General features: G+C 42.6%; 1 protein-coding gene across 1 annotated transcript in view; it reads left to right on the top strand.

Moving 5' to 3' along the window:
- Positions 1–15,181, top strand: part of efna5b (ephrin-A5b) — a 138,321-nt gene that overhangs the window by 95,286 nt on the left and 27,854 nt on the right. The window contains exon 2 of the mRNA XM_084180378.1: positions 8,566–8,858. Within this exon, the coding sequence (XP_084036504.1) occupies positions 8,566–8,858 (293 nt within the window). The remainder of the gene's footprint in view (positions 1–8,565; positions 8,859–15,181) is intronic.

Here is a 15,181-nt window from a genome sequence, read left to right as displayed (position 1 = left end):
GAGAGAGAAGGAGGAGGGATGGAGGGAGAGATAAGGAGGAGGATGAGGAGAGAGAAGGAGGAGGGATGGAGGGAGAGAGAAGGAGGAGGGATGGAGGGAGAAGAAGAGGAGGGATGGAGGGAGAAGAAGGAGGAGGGATGGAGGGAGAGGGAGGGAGAGAGAGAGAGGGAGGGAGGGAGGAGGGATGGAGGGAGAGAGAAGGAGGAGGGATGGAGGGAGAGGGAGGGATAGGGGAGGAGGGTGGGAGGGAGAAGGATGGAGAGAGAGGGAGGGAGGGAGGGAGGGAGGGGAGGGAGGGAGGGAGGGAGGGAGGGAGGGAGAAGGAAGTGGGAGAGAGGGAGGGAGGAGGGATGGAGGGAGAGAGAAGGAGGAGGGATGGAGGAGAGGGAGGGAGAGGGGAGGAGGGCGGAGGGAGAAGGAGGAGAGAGAGGGAGGAATAGATAAGGACGTAGGGTGGAAGGGAGAGAGGGAGTTATAGCGCTGGTGGGGGAGAAGGATGTAATGAAATGCTATTTTCCCTTTTCATTACACAGGTGAGATAACCTCTTTCTTTCTCTCTCTCTCTCACACATTCTCTCTGGCCTTTCCAATGTATGATTTAACTTTCAATAAATATATCTTCCTTTTATCTTAATGTGGTTGGATTGACTCTCTCTCGATCTCTCCCTCCTACCTGCACCCTTTGTTTCTCTCCCTCCTTCCCTCTCTCTTTCTGTCCTCCTTGCTCTATCTATCCAGCGGCTTGAGCTGAGCTCTTTAGCAGAGGCTGATGGGAGCTCATTTGGGTGAGGTGTGTGTGGTGTGAGCTATGTCACTGGACTGTGTAATTGAAATGGAAATAAGCCAATCAGGGACTGGTGTGGCACCGGTACCTTACTCTGCATGCACTCTACTGTTCCAGCTCTCCCGACTCTCAGAGAGTGTTTGTGTGTGTGTGTGTGTTTGTAGGAAGTGGCAAGGATGGTTTTCAGCCCTGTCGAGGGGGTGTGTTAGAGCGGTGTAATCAGCTGGTAATAAAATGTCTAAACACCACACACACATACACACACACACACACACACACACACACACACACACACACACACACACACACACACACATACATACATACAGCCAGGGTGATTAAGAGCCCATTTCCTCCCCAGCACTGTGTAGTGATCTGGATCTCTCTGGTAACAGCTGTAGCATAACAAATACATGTCATTATATTGTTTTGACAATTAGCCTGCCATCCACTGGTGGTTTAATTACCCTGCTAAATTATCAGGCATCAAGGACTGGACAGGTTTTCTACTTTACAGGTGGAGTGTGTGTTTCACTCAACAGGGAGGTATTTTTCTTGGAGTGTGTCTCTCTTCTACTGCCGATTCAATTTGGTAGAGAAGATGTCAAAGTAACGCATGATAGAGAGAGAGAGAGAGAGAGAGAGAGAGAGAGAGAGAGAGAGAGAGAGAGAGAGAGAGAGAGAGAGAGAGAGAGAGGAGAGAGAGAGAGAGAGAGAAGAGAGAGAGAGAGAGAGAGAGAGAGAGAGAGAGAGAGAGTGAGAGAGAGAGAGAGAGAGAGAGAGAGAGAGGAGAGAGAGAGAGAGAGAGAGAGAGAGAGAGAGAGAGAGAGAGAGAGAGAGGAGAGACAAAGGGTGCAGGTAGGAGGAGAGGATCGAGAGAGAGAAATCCAGCACTTTAAGATAAAATCATACAGTGGATAAGGCCAGAGAGAATGTGAGAAAGAGAGAGGCTATCCCACCTGTGTAATGAAAAGGGAAATTAGCTTTTCATTACATCCTTCTCCCCCACCAGCGCTATGCCTCCCTCTCTCCCTTCCACCATACCTCCTTCTCTATTCTTCCCTCCCTCCCACCTCCTTCTTTGTCCCTCCCTCCCTCCCTCTGTCCCTCCCTCCCTCCCTCCCTCTGTCCCTCCATCTCTCCTCCTTCTCCCTCCCTCCCACCTCCTTCTCTATCCCTCTCTCCCTCCCTCTCCCCTCCTTTATTCGTTCCTCCCTCCCTCCCACCTCCTTTATTCGTTCCTCCCTCCCTTGTTTTGATTACATGTCTGTTCTGTAGTGAATAACGGTTTCCTTTTGCCGGTGAATTCCGTCATTGTTTTTAAAAAATACGCATGGTCAGTCGTGTCTGCTATTGATAAACACCAAGACGTTAAGACCATAAAAAACATGAACAATCTTTTTGTTCTACTTGTAACCCTTTACATGGCAGATTTATACACCTAAATTGGAACGCAGTGGCTGTACAGTAAAATGCTATACATGACGTCAGAGCTGCGCTTCACAGCACTGTATGGGTTCTGAACTTGAGCACCGCGCATGACAAGAAGTTGCCTCCATCCCTCCCGCTAATTGGGCAACTTTTGCAAATGATTTGTTGTCTGAGTGAGGGAAATACTGTAAATTAAAAAGACTCTGTGTATTTTGAAAGATGAGACGTTGAGGATTATAATAAATAAAACTTTGATGTCACACAATCAAGCCAAATATGCACCTCACATTTCCATGTCATAAACAGAGTCAACATTTATTAACACTATGTTTGATATACAGTTACAAGATGACATGGCATCATATCCTGGGTTGTTCTGAACAGAAGGAGCCTGTTTGTCTAATGTGAATAAAATGTGCTGTGGCACCTGAATGCACTCATAACTCCTTTCTATGCGCACCAAAATTATGATTCTTTCCCCCTGAATTGTCTAACACTATAATATCATATTTTATAACTTAGCTAATCATGTTGGCAATAGAACAGGCTTTCAAATGATGCCCACCTGACCCAGGCTGTGATTTATAATGGACAACAGTAATTGTGTGAGGATAGGGATGCAGGGTTGTGTTGCAAACAACTACAAGTGTGCTTGCTCTAGTTCCTCAACGGCACAGCTAGGAGAGCTCAAAAAAGCACTTTATAGTTGAAGACTCTTCTATGTGGCCACTTGGAGACACCAGTTAGTCCTCTCAGTCAGACCCTTGTCATTTTTTTGTCTTATGTTGCACCTACCCCACATTTTCCAGGAATTTTCTTATCATGTTACTGAATGTATCCAGAGTATTTTGAGATGTATTTCATTATCAACAAATGCGGCGAAAAGTACAGTAAATGTAAAATGCATATGAAATCACCAGTGTAATGTTTGGATTCAGTCTTGTGTCAGGTGAACTGTTGTGTCCTCACCTTTGGTCTAATAATTTTCCCATCATCTAAAAACTGTTCCCTTTCAATTGTTACCATGGTTGTGAATAGGCTTGTCATATTTCCTCTGTAAGAAACATTTAAATTTAGCCCTATCCATATAGGCCAATTCCCAGGAGTGTAAAGGGTTAATCAGACCTTTAGAGAATATATTTGATGTTTTACTCCCTGGTACACATAGGTACAACAATCTGTCTCTAAGATGTTGAACTAGTTGTCACGATTTAAACTGAATATGAACCCAAATGCAGACAACTACACCGAGCCAGAGAAGGTTTAACAGGTTTATTTCAAAGTTAAATTGTCCAGGTTTCCAAAAATAGGGGAAGAGCAAGTCCAGGTCTACAGGGAGGGTAACAGATCCAGGGTTCTGAGCAGGAGTGGTACCGTAACGTCCTAGTGTCCGTGGTGAGTCCAAATGTGAGGTCCAGTAGTGGAAAGCAGGATGGTGATGGCAGGAGTGAAGCGGAGGCAGGAGTCAGGTTCCAATAATCTGTGGCACAGGAGAAATATAAATAGAACAGGCCAAAAACACAAAGAGCGAAAACAAGCAGGTTGAGTCAGCAGCGAGACTAACATGGTCGTCTTGACTATGATCTGACGATGAGTGGCAAGTTTGACCGGGTCTTTAAGGCTGAGGTGATTATGGTGAATGAGCTGCAGCTGGAACCCTGACTCCCGCACACCAGACTTCACTCCTGCAATTAAGAACAGACAGAGGGGAGGGGGAGAGCAGAGAGAGAGAGCTACCTAGCAGCAGTAGGCCTAACACTAGTAGGCTATGTGTAGATTGACTTTGGCTGGGGAAACTAGCCCACAGCTGCCTGGCTTTGTAATGTGTGGCACTATCAGCACTTTAAGCCTTCCCCAAACCATAGCCCTAACCTTAACCAATCGGAATTAATACCTAAACTTAACCCTTTGAGTTGTTTCTGTTTTAACCCTGTAACCATGTGGAATTAATGTGTCAGAAATAGACATTCATCCATAATAAAGTTTAATTTCAAAGGGAAACTATGAGATCTTGTTGCCCACCAACCCATGCACACACGCACACACACACACACACACACACACACACACACACACACACACACACACACACACACACACACACACACACACACACACACACACACACACACACACACACATACACACACACACACACACACACACACACAGGAAGCAGTCTGGGGGGGTGCAGGGAAACCATGATGTGTGTACACACAAACAAACCCATGTACACACAGCAGAGAGGCTGAGCAGTGGAAATGTGTGTTGTGAGAGGATGTGATCATTAAGTCAGTGACATTTAAGCCAGAGGAGATGTATAGCTCTGCCTGTGGGTTGCAGTGACATGTTTTAAATGAGATGTTACACATGAGATGCTGCCCGAAAGGTAAACAGTTTCACTCAGCTATTTATTCTGAATCAGTAAACACAGAAAAGCAGCATTAGACGCTAGCATAAACATCACACAAACGTACATAAACACGTTACATACCACACACACACACACACACACACACACACACACACACACACACACACACACACACACACACACTGAACATATGGTGTCAGTCACAGAGTCCTCAAGCTAGCCCACTCTCCAATATTAACATTGTGTTAGTGAAGGTTTCCAGATAGAATGTGATACGCCACAAAGAGAGATGGACTATCAACGGCTCTACTCCCCCTCTCCCTGTCCCCTAACAATTGGGGAGGAATGAAGCGTGTGTGTGTGTGTGCGTGTGTGCGTGCGTATGGTCCCCATCATAGTGTGATTAATAATGCAGCCCAGACCACCTTTATCATCGTAACATCATAGGCAGTCTGCTTACCTTGGCTGCAGAGCCAACTCTGTCAGAGGGAGGAGAGAGGGAGTGAGGAGAGAGGGAGGGAGGAGAGAGGGAGGGAGGAGAGAAGGAAAGGAAAAAGAGGAGAGAGACAAGGGGAAAGAGAGAGAGAGAGTTTGTGTGGGGAGGGGAGAAGAGAAATTGGCAAAGGGAGCGATGAGGAGTAGAGGATGAAGCTTAGAAGAGAGGAAGGGCAGTGTGCTAAGTGCTGTCTATGTACAAGGCGCAGAGGTTTTCAATTAAAAGTTGAGTCAATCTCTCCTCAGGTCCACATAGCAAAGGTTAGGTAGAGAATGAAACTATCTTTTCAGGGTTGAGTTAGGGTCAGCAACCTGAGGTTAGAGTCAGCTTGCCCCAGATCCACCCCTCAGCCAACTGCTCTAACGACATTCACACTAATTGCTCTGTTTGTAGGACGTTAAGCCTAGAGTCAAAGGCATGCAGGTCAGACAGTGGTTCATTGACAAATCAAATCAGGAATTTGGACCTGTGTCTATGTGTGCATTAGTGTGTGTGTGTGTGCGTCTGTGTGAAGGTGTGTGAGTCCAGGGTTGGGGATTAATGGATTACAAAGAAACTGTAATCCGCTACGTTACCAGCTAAAATATTGTGATCAGGTTATAGATACTTTTCAAAAACTAGATGATTGCTTCTTGGATTACTTTTAAATTCAGAAAGGATGTTTGCGAAAAAATACTTAATGACACCTTTCTGTTTTCTCAATGACATTCAATTCAGCATTGAAAAAAGGTGCTCGTTTAAGTTTGTTCTGCCTGAGTGAGTCTGACCACGTCAGAGACCGCTATGATGACACCCAAATGTGTTTGATGGATCGCGGGAAAAGAGCAGGAATAGGCTTTTGTAGGCTACAGTCCAAGCCATGTCTTCCAATGGTGCGACTGCTGTCGGCATCAAAGATTATACGACCAACTTGAATAAACGCTTGGGGGTAAGGACGATGGCAGCGATGTATCCTAGTGGCCTATTATTGATACATCCATATCAATGATGTGAATCACACTGCTGCTCTCTCAATTATTCACACCTTACGGATTGTGGTTGTTGTGGATGACTGTTCACAAATGTATAGGTGTATTTTACCCCAATAATGGTTTAATTGAAGAAGTGTAGGCTAAGCTGCCTATCAATCACTGTTTATGCGACCCGTGGAAAGCTAGTGAAAAATGTGCTCTTGCAGCTCCATAGTGCAGATCCCATCCTGTGGAATAATAGTTTGAGGGAGTTCCTCCTTTGTAATGTGCTCCACACATACTGTCAAAAACAAGTTTAATTTAAGAAGACCATGAGTGGGGCTTTTATTGCTCCATCTAGTTATTGTTGATAAAAAATAAAATCCAAAGGCCTAACGAACATATGCTTCAATTTATACACTTTTGAAATTATTGACATATCAAAGTGTCACCCACAGAAATCTTATTCAAACTAATTAAGTGTTCTAATTCTTAATTCTATGGTATCACTAACAAAAACATAAACAATAGGCCTTTCCATAGTATGTATTATGGCATTCATTTTTTCACATGTTAGGCAAATAGCACTTTTCGGTAGTGTTTGAAGCATGCCATTCCATGAGAGCAGCATTTATTTTTCAACCATGTTTTGAAGCAATGAGCCCAATCAGCTCTCCATGACGACAACTTAAAACAACATAGTAGGCTAATAAGTCCTTTGTTTTGGGGTTATATTGAGGTAAAACAATTAGACTAATCTACAGTATATTTCTATATTATTGTCCTACTCTTGATATTCAAGGGGTATTTAACTAATTGGAATGACTGGAAATCTGTCAGACTTTTTAATGTAAATATGTAGCCTAATCATTTTATTATCTCTATTGAAGTAGAAAGCAATGGGTTAGAAGCCTACATAACCCATAATGAAAAATGACACATCCATTTATGGCCAGCTACGTAAACTCTAACATTGATTTATCTGGCAGTAGATGTCGTTCAATTGGTAATATAATTTTTTGTCTTCTTCTAATGCCACTTAAGTAATCGCAAAGTAACTGAAAGTAACCAGATTACGTTACTGAGTTTGTGGTAATCCAAAAGTTACGTTACTGATTACAATTTTGGACAAGTAACTAGTAACTGTAACTGATTACATTTAGAAAGTAACCTACCCAACTCTGTGTGTGTCTGTGTCTGCGTGTGCGTGTGTGTTCAGATGAGGGAATTAGAACATTTTGACCCTGTGTAGTATGTTGTGGATCAGTGGAGTTATAAACATGCCTCTATGCACAGCCTTCTGGGGGAAAACACACTGTATTTTGGTACCGTTTGACATTTACAGCCTCAACTATCTCACACCTCCCTGTGGACTCTGGAACCCACTGATGTCTGAATTTTTCTTCTCTGAGTTTTCTAAAAGCTAGAAGTAAATAAGGAAAAAGTAATTTTTCGCAGCGCTTTCTGGCATCCAAAAGAGATATATTTTGTCCAAGTTGGATTCTTTAGTGTGTAATCCATCATGTTGTAGAGAAGTGGGGTGCCTAACTTTCCTGGGATGGATTTATAGACAGACATCCTCGTTTACTGAAGCCAAATGTTAAGAACGTTTGCTTGTACATTTCTGAGGGATATCTTAAGAATGTTGAGAGATCCAACCTGCGCTCATAAACATTTAAGCAAATTAATAAACATACTGTATAACATTGAGAAAATGTTAACATGACTGTCGTGTGTGTGTGCGCGTCTGTGTGCGTGCACACTCACACATACATACGTGTGTGAGTTTTATAATTGAGGATGTTAAAGTTGTCTTCAGTGGTCTTGTTGATATTAACTGAAGTGGACTTGGAGTGGGAGTGTACTCATCATGTCACATTGACTTCAGTGTCCAGCACACTGTGTACTGCAGAAACGTGTTTAGGACCATAAATATTACTTTTACTTTTAAAGTAGTACTAAATCACATCAGGGTGTGCAGATTAAAGTCACTTCCTTGTTCAATTCTTGGGGGTGTTATTAGGTAATGTACTGTTGTTGGTAATTGATAATTAATTGATTAATTGTAAGGTTTTTGAGGCACTTTCAAACCCTTTGTTTCTCTCTCTCCCTCCTTCCTTCTCTCTCTCTCTCTCTCTCTCTCTCTCTCTCTCTCTCTCTCTCTCTCTCTCTCTCTCTCTCTCTCTCCACCCTCTCTCTCTCTCTCCTTCCCTCTCTCTCTCTCCCTCCTTCCCTCTCTCTCTCCCTCCTTCTCTCCTTCTCTCTCTCCCTCCTTCCCTTTCTTTCTCTCCCTCCTTCCCTCTCTTTTTCTCTCTCTCTTTCTCCCTCCCTCCCTCCCTCCATCCCTCTCCTGAAAAAGTTTTAAATTAAAGTTTTTGAGGCACTTTCAATGGTGTACAACTGTTATTGAGTAATTATGTTCATTGAAACTGACTGATTGATGATTTTATCTTCCATTCCATCTGTAACTGAAGCCCTTCATCAGTCTTCCAAACACTCATGTTCTCGTCCTTGTCTTCTGTCCAATCAGGTTCCACCGTGGAGACTACCACATTGACGTGTGTATAAACGACTACCTGGATGTGTTCTGTCCCCACTATGAAGACACAGTGCCGGAGGAGCGTATGGAGCGCTACGTCCTCTACATGGTCAACTACGACGGCTACACTACGTGTGACCACACGGCCAAGGGCTTTAAACGCTGGGAGTGTAACAGACCTCACTCCCCCAACGGACCACTCAAGTTCTCTGAGAAGTTCCAGCTCTTTACCCCCTTCTCTCTGGGCTTCGAGTTCAGACCGGGCAGAGAGTACTACTACATCTGTGAGTACTAATGTATATCACTGTATACTGTATGTGAGAGTACTAGAGAGCACTGTTATGTGTTCTACTGTTATGTGTTATAGATTAAGTCAGTCTGACGTCAGAGGGGACGACAGATGCAGCCCTTAACGTGTTTAGAATTTTACTCAGCTGTCTCAGAAGAACAACCATTTCACATCAAAGTTTACATTGGAAGAATACTGACTTCTGGAACATCAGAACTTTAATGTGCCTTATTAACAAACTTCAATTACGAGCCTAGTTGGTTTAGCCACGGAAAAAGACATGAACCTTCCCGCTAGCCATGATTGGCTGAGATAATGGATGGGCTGGACATGCCGAGAGATGAGTTCGGATTGGTCTGCCATGTAGCACGCTTCTGTTTATAACAAAGGGCTGCTCAGTATGTGTAGGTAATCCTTTCTAACGCAGCTTTTTTGAAAGATATCACGAATAACTGCAAAAGTGTTGCTCTCCTCTTTTTGAAGGACAGAGTTTTGAAATCAGTGGAATGCCCAGTGGAAGCAGAGTATGATAGCTAAGGAGATGGAGAAAATTCTGGTGTTTGATTGCAAATATGCGGAGGGAGTCGAAAAGAAAACACACAGAAGGCTGTTGTATAAAACACGTCTCCGGATTACATCTTCAAACTAAGGGCAACCATGGCATCCGTGACAGAGAAGGAGAAGCGTTCATCCATGTATATGGGTAAGAGAGTCTAGCTAGTTACATTTTCAGATATTATAAGTTTCAGATTTTCTCAGGAAGTCGTTTTCATTACAAGTTAAAGCTTACTGTTAGCTAGCTATCATTGAATCTAGTTGGTTAGCTACCTGCAGATTCATGCAGGGTAGTAACGTTATGAGTTGGGATTATGGTTCATTGCTTAGCTAGCTAGCTAGCTAGCTACAGGTATAACCAAAAGTCTCTACTATGCAAGGTACCATTTATCTGAACCGTTTACACCTTCTGTATCCTGTGCATGTGACAAATAAACGTAGATTTGATTTCATATAGTATGTGTTTACCAGAGACAGTAATGTGAAGAACAACATGACCTGCACCAAAGTCAAATTGGGATATAATCTCCGGTAGAATGCCCTGCTTTTATTTCGTCACACTCACAACCGTAAGCTATTTTCCTGTAAATAGCTTGCCATTACCTTGTAAATAATGATCTTGTTGTGAGTTTATTTTCCTCTAATTATGAATACAAATGAGCTAAAGTTAAGACGTTGTCAGCTAAATGATGTGGTCATTATTTGAACTGGCTAGCCAGCTAACTTAATGTTAGCTTGCTAGCTAATAAGCTAAAAACTAACCAAAACTTTGTTTAGAAAATTGCTTTTAGTTGCCTGGTTTGCTAGATTGACAAATACTAAATTCATTTTTAAACGGATGGGTTTATTGGTGTTAAAATACACCAGTTATGCTATTTTGTACCACCAGGCTGCTGATGTCATGCATGTGAAGCCTTAAGGAGATTGTTGGGGGTAAGGCTTAAGAGGGTGTGAATGATGCTGAATGGATCTAGACAAAGAAGAGCTCTCCAATACGTGTACCAAAACATTCAAGGGCCATTTTCTCAAAAGTGGGGTTACAAGTTTATCAACTTTCAAAGCAGAATTACTTTCCCATTGTTCCTCAACTGTAGTGTATGATACACCATTTTCTAGCTCTGAGTCTCTACTTTTATCCAATGTAAAAAAAACACTATTTCAAATTTTGCTACATAAGACCGAATCGAGCCGGTCGGTCACATGATATTTCAAATTGATCCAGTTGTTTGGAAGTCTTGGTAAATCGAGAAATTAAAAAACAACACAGTACTGTTAATCCAGAACTCTTGACTGGACTGACCCTCTTGTCTATGGGCCTTGTAGGATACAGTGGGGGAAACAAGTATTTAGTCAGCCACCAATTGTGCAAGTTCTCCCACTTAAAAAGATGAGAGAGGCATGTCATTTTCATCATAGGTACACGTCAACTATGACAGACAAAAGTGAGAATTTTTTTTCCAGAAATTCACATTGTTGGATTTTTAATGAATTTATTTGCAAATTATGGTGGGAAATAGGTATTTGGTCAATAACAAAAGTTTCTCAATACTTTGTTATATACCCTTTGTTGGCAATGATACAGGTCAAACGTTTTCTGTAAGTCTTCACAAGGTTTTCACACACTTTTGCTGGTATTTTGGCCCATTCCTCCATGCAAATCTCCTCTAGAGCAATGATGTTTTGGGGCTGTCGCTGGGCAACACAGACTTTCAACTCCCTCCAAAGATTTTCTATGGGGTTGAGATCTGGAGACTGGCTAGGCCACTCCAGGACCTTGAAATGCTTCTTACGAAGCCACTCCTTCGTTGCCCGGGCGGTGTGTTTGGGATCATTGTCATGCTGAAAGACCCAGCCACGTTTCATCTTCAATGCCCTTGCTGATGGAAGGAGGTTTTCACTCAAAATCTCACGATACATGGCCCCATTCATTATTTCCTTTAGACGGATCAGTCGTCCTGGTCCCTTTGCAGAAAAACAGCCCCAAAGCATGATGTTTCCACCCCCATGCTTCACAGTAGGTATGGTGTTCTTTGGATGCAACTCAGCATTCTTTGTCCTCCAAACACGACGAGTTGAGTTTTTACCAAAAAGTTCTATTTTGGTTTCATCTGACCATATGACATTCTCCCGATCCTCTTCTGGATCATCCAAATGCACTCTAGCAAACTTCAGACGGGCCTGGACATGTACTGGTTTAAGCAGGGGGACACATCTGGCACTGCAGGATTAGAGTCCCTGGCGGCGTAGTGTGTTACTGATGGTAGGCTTTGTTACTTTGGTCCCAGCTCTCTGCAGGTCATTCACTAGGTCCCCCCGTGTGGTTCTGGGATTTTTGCTCACCGTTCTTGTGATCATTTTGACCCCACGGGGTGAGATTTTGCATGGAGCCCCAGATCGAGGGAGATTATCAGTGGTCTTGTATGTCTTCCATTTCCTAATAATTGCTCCCACAGTTGATTTCTTCAAACCAAGCTGCTTACCTATTGCAGATTCAGTCTTCCCAGCCTGGTGCAGGTCTACAATTTTGTTTCTGGTGTCCTTTGACAGCTCTTTGGTCTTGGCCATAGTGGAGTTTGGAGTGTGACTGTTTGAGGTTGTGGACAGGTGTCTTTTATACTGATAACAAGTTCAAACAGGTGCCATTAATACAGGTAACGAGTGGAGGACAGAGGAGCCTCTTAAAGAAGAAGTTACAGGTCTGTGAGAGCCAGAAATCTTGCTTGTTTGTAGGTGACCAAATACTTATTTTCCACCATAATTTGCAAATAAATTCATTAAATATCCTACAATGTGATTTTCTGGATTTTTTTTCTTCTCATTTTGTCTGTCATAGTTGACGTGTACCTATGATGAAAATTACAGGCCTCTGTCATCTTTTTAAGTGGGAGAACTTGCACAATTGGTGGCTGACTAAATACTTTTTTCCCCCAATGTATATTCTCTATCTCAGTCCATTTTCTGCATGGTTATACAGAACACACAGGAAATGTGGAGTGTGCGTGTGTTCACGTGCAAGTGTGTGTGTGTGCGTGTGCTTGCGTGCGTGCCCCGACCCGAACCCCATGTTTTTACAACCTTACCTCCGCTCCTTGAGAGTGGTATTGAGACGATTAGAGGAGACACTAGCAGACTCACATTTCACTGCAGCTTTTCATTTAGAACACATCACTCCTGGAAGTTCTTCCCTAAAAAGGGAATGGGATCCTCTGGGACACTGAATGAGACAGTTAGAACATTAGAAGTCTTCCCTGCAGAACAGTACCCCGTGCTTTATAAAGAATAACAGAGAGAGAGTGGTCCCTCTTCATGTTACAGAGTGAGGTTAAACAGCCCGGAGGTGCTGGTGTTGTCTGTTTCATGTCTGTGGCAGTGGAGAGGAGTGTGTGTCAGAATGTGTGAGAGGCTGCCACCCAAGGGAAATCAGTTTTATCAAAGCTGGGTGATAAAGTGTCCCTTTGCTTCAGCTGCAATATGCTTCTGGTTAGTCTCACTGACTCACTGCACGCTCTCAAACCACATACTTTGACACCAATGTATCTGTTGAAGGAGTGACTTGTATTTCACTTCAGTCTACTGTTTGTGTACTGTATGAGTTGATCCTGTATGAGTTCAACCATCGTGTGTGGTTAGAGTATACTGTATGTGCTACTGTATGGACAAGAACACTTCTATCTTTCTTCACTTCTAGAACTCTGGTAGGGTATAATTTATGACAGTTTAGGACAAGCTGCCAAACACTCCCAGACATATGTGTTGTTTCTCCCCTAATGGTCATATAGCTAAACCTGTCTATCAAGCCCCTCGACTGCTCTGTACTGTCTGGGTGTTGAAGCAGGCAGGGGATATCAGTGTGATATCTATAACAGCTCTACACACATGCCTGTTTTATCCATAACCACCTTGTAGGATGGAGTCAACCACCTTTGATTTCATGCAGGCAAATTACCTAGTGGCCCCATGGGTGGAATGTTATTAATATGTTTTTATAATTTAATAATTAATAAACATGAATATTTTTAAAACTGCCGAAAATCTGGTGTTTCTATGTCAAACAGTTTTGTTATATTTCAGTCTTCTGTGATGTAAAATTGGGATGCAAAATGGAATACATTTCAACATTATATCTGACAGGTGTCTTCTTTTTAAGCCCATAACCATGTGTGTTATGTGTATACTTTTGTTTCTAAATAGATTTGTTTAAGACTACCAATAAACACTCTGTGTGTCCCTGATTTTACATGACAGCCAACCAGGGACTTCTCTCTCTCCTTTATTCTATCCACCTGTTTATTTATTTCCTCCCGATTCAGTCAAGATGGAGGGATTGGAATCCAAAACTTCAAAATCTCTTGAATGATGGCCATTGTCAGCATGACACTAACCAATGTTTGGGCCAGCTAATTGGTTAGGCACACCGCTAACCAAAAACCCTTACCTAAATAACTAACTGCATGTGTATGGTCAGTTGTCATGAGCTAACACCAGCTGCCATTCCTATATATGGTTCTTATGTCTCATATGCCTTTTCTATGACAGTGTTATTAAGCCTGATGACTGCGGGTCAGAAGTTTCTTAGGACAGTTTTCTGTTACAGATTGCTTGCCTTGTCAGCCCTGATAGAGATGAGAAACGGCTGAAGGGAGAGGGAAGGGAAAAGGGTGTTCAAAGTTGGATGTAGACAGTAGCGGTGCGTGGGTAATATCACTGGGGAAGTCAAGCCCCCCCAAAAAAGCCATATTACAACCTATGTGTTGTGATAATTGCGTTATTTGCTCTATAACCTGTTAGTTCATATGCCTTGCCACCGTGATATACAGTACCAGTCAAAGGTTTGGACACACCTACTCATTCAAGGGTTTTTCTTTATTTTTACTATTTTCTACATTGTAGAATAATAGTGAAGACATCAAAACTATGAAATAACACATATGGAATAATGTAGTAACCCAAAAAGTGTTAAACAAATACAAATATATTTTAGATTTTAGATTCTTCAAAGTAGCCACCTCTGTCAGGTGAAGTCAATAAAGCATATTGCATGTAACAAACAGTTACATGACCTACAGCATAGTCAAGCAAGTTAATGTTTCCGACATTTTTGAACTACTAAACAACTATTGATTTAGAACCACAGATAGTTATGCAAGTCGCAAAGAAAACAGGAGCTGCTTTCACTATTCCAGCACCATTTCAACTTCAACATTTCAACATCATCAAATCACCTATGCTTTGTCTAATTCAGTGACAACTAAAAGATACCAAAAACAATTTAGTCCAATCAACGTCAGCTAAATATGATGTGGCTGTCCATGGTTATGATTGTGTGTGTGTGTGTGTGTGTGTGTGTGTGTGTGTGTGTGTGTGTGTGTGTGTGTGTGTGTGTGTGTGTGTGTGTGTGTGTGTGTGTGTGTGTGTGTGTGTGTGTGTGTGTGTGTGTGTGTGTGTGTGTGTGTGTGTGTGTGTGCTTGTGTGCGTGCACATAGAAAAAAACATGTTGACTCACCCTACTTGTAGAGAAACGCCAATGCCATCCTCTTCTCTTTCATGTTGATGCAACGATCTATGATTCTGTCATACAATACACGCTTGTATTTTTTTGTTGTCCTAAGGTATATCGACATAACCTGAAAGGCCGCTCAGCAAGGAAAAAGCCACCGGATAAAACCGCCATAAAAAAGCCAGACTACGGTTTGCAACTGCACTTTTTGGAGAAATGTCCTCTGGTCTGATGAAACAAAAATATAACTGTTTGGCCATAATGAC

This window comes from Coregonus lavaretus, assembly GCF_964263955.1.
Source record: "Coregonus lavaretus genome assembly, chromosome: 17".
Lineage (NCBI taxonomy): Eukaryota > Metazoa > Chordata > Actinopteri > Salmoniformes > Salmonidae > Coregonus > Coregonus lavaretus.
The sequence above is the reverse complement of the archived record's forward strand: the minus strand, read 5'-3'. Positions and strand labels throughout refer to the sequence as shown.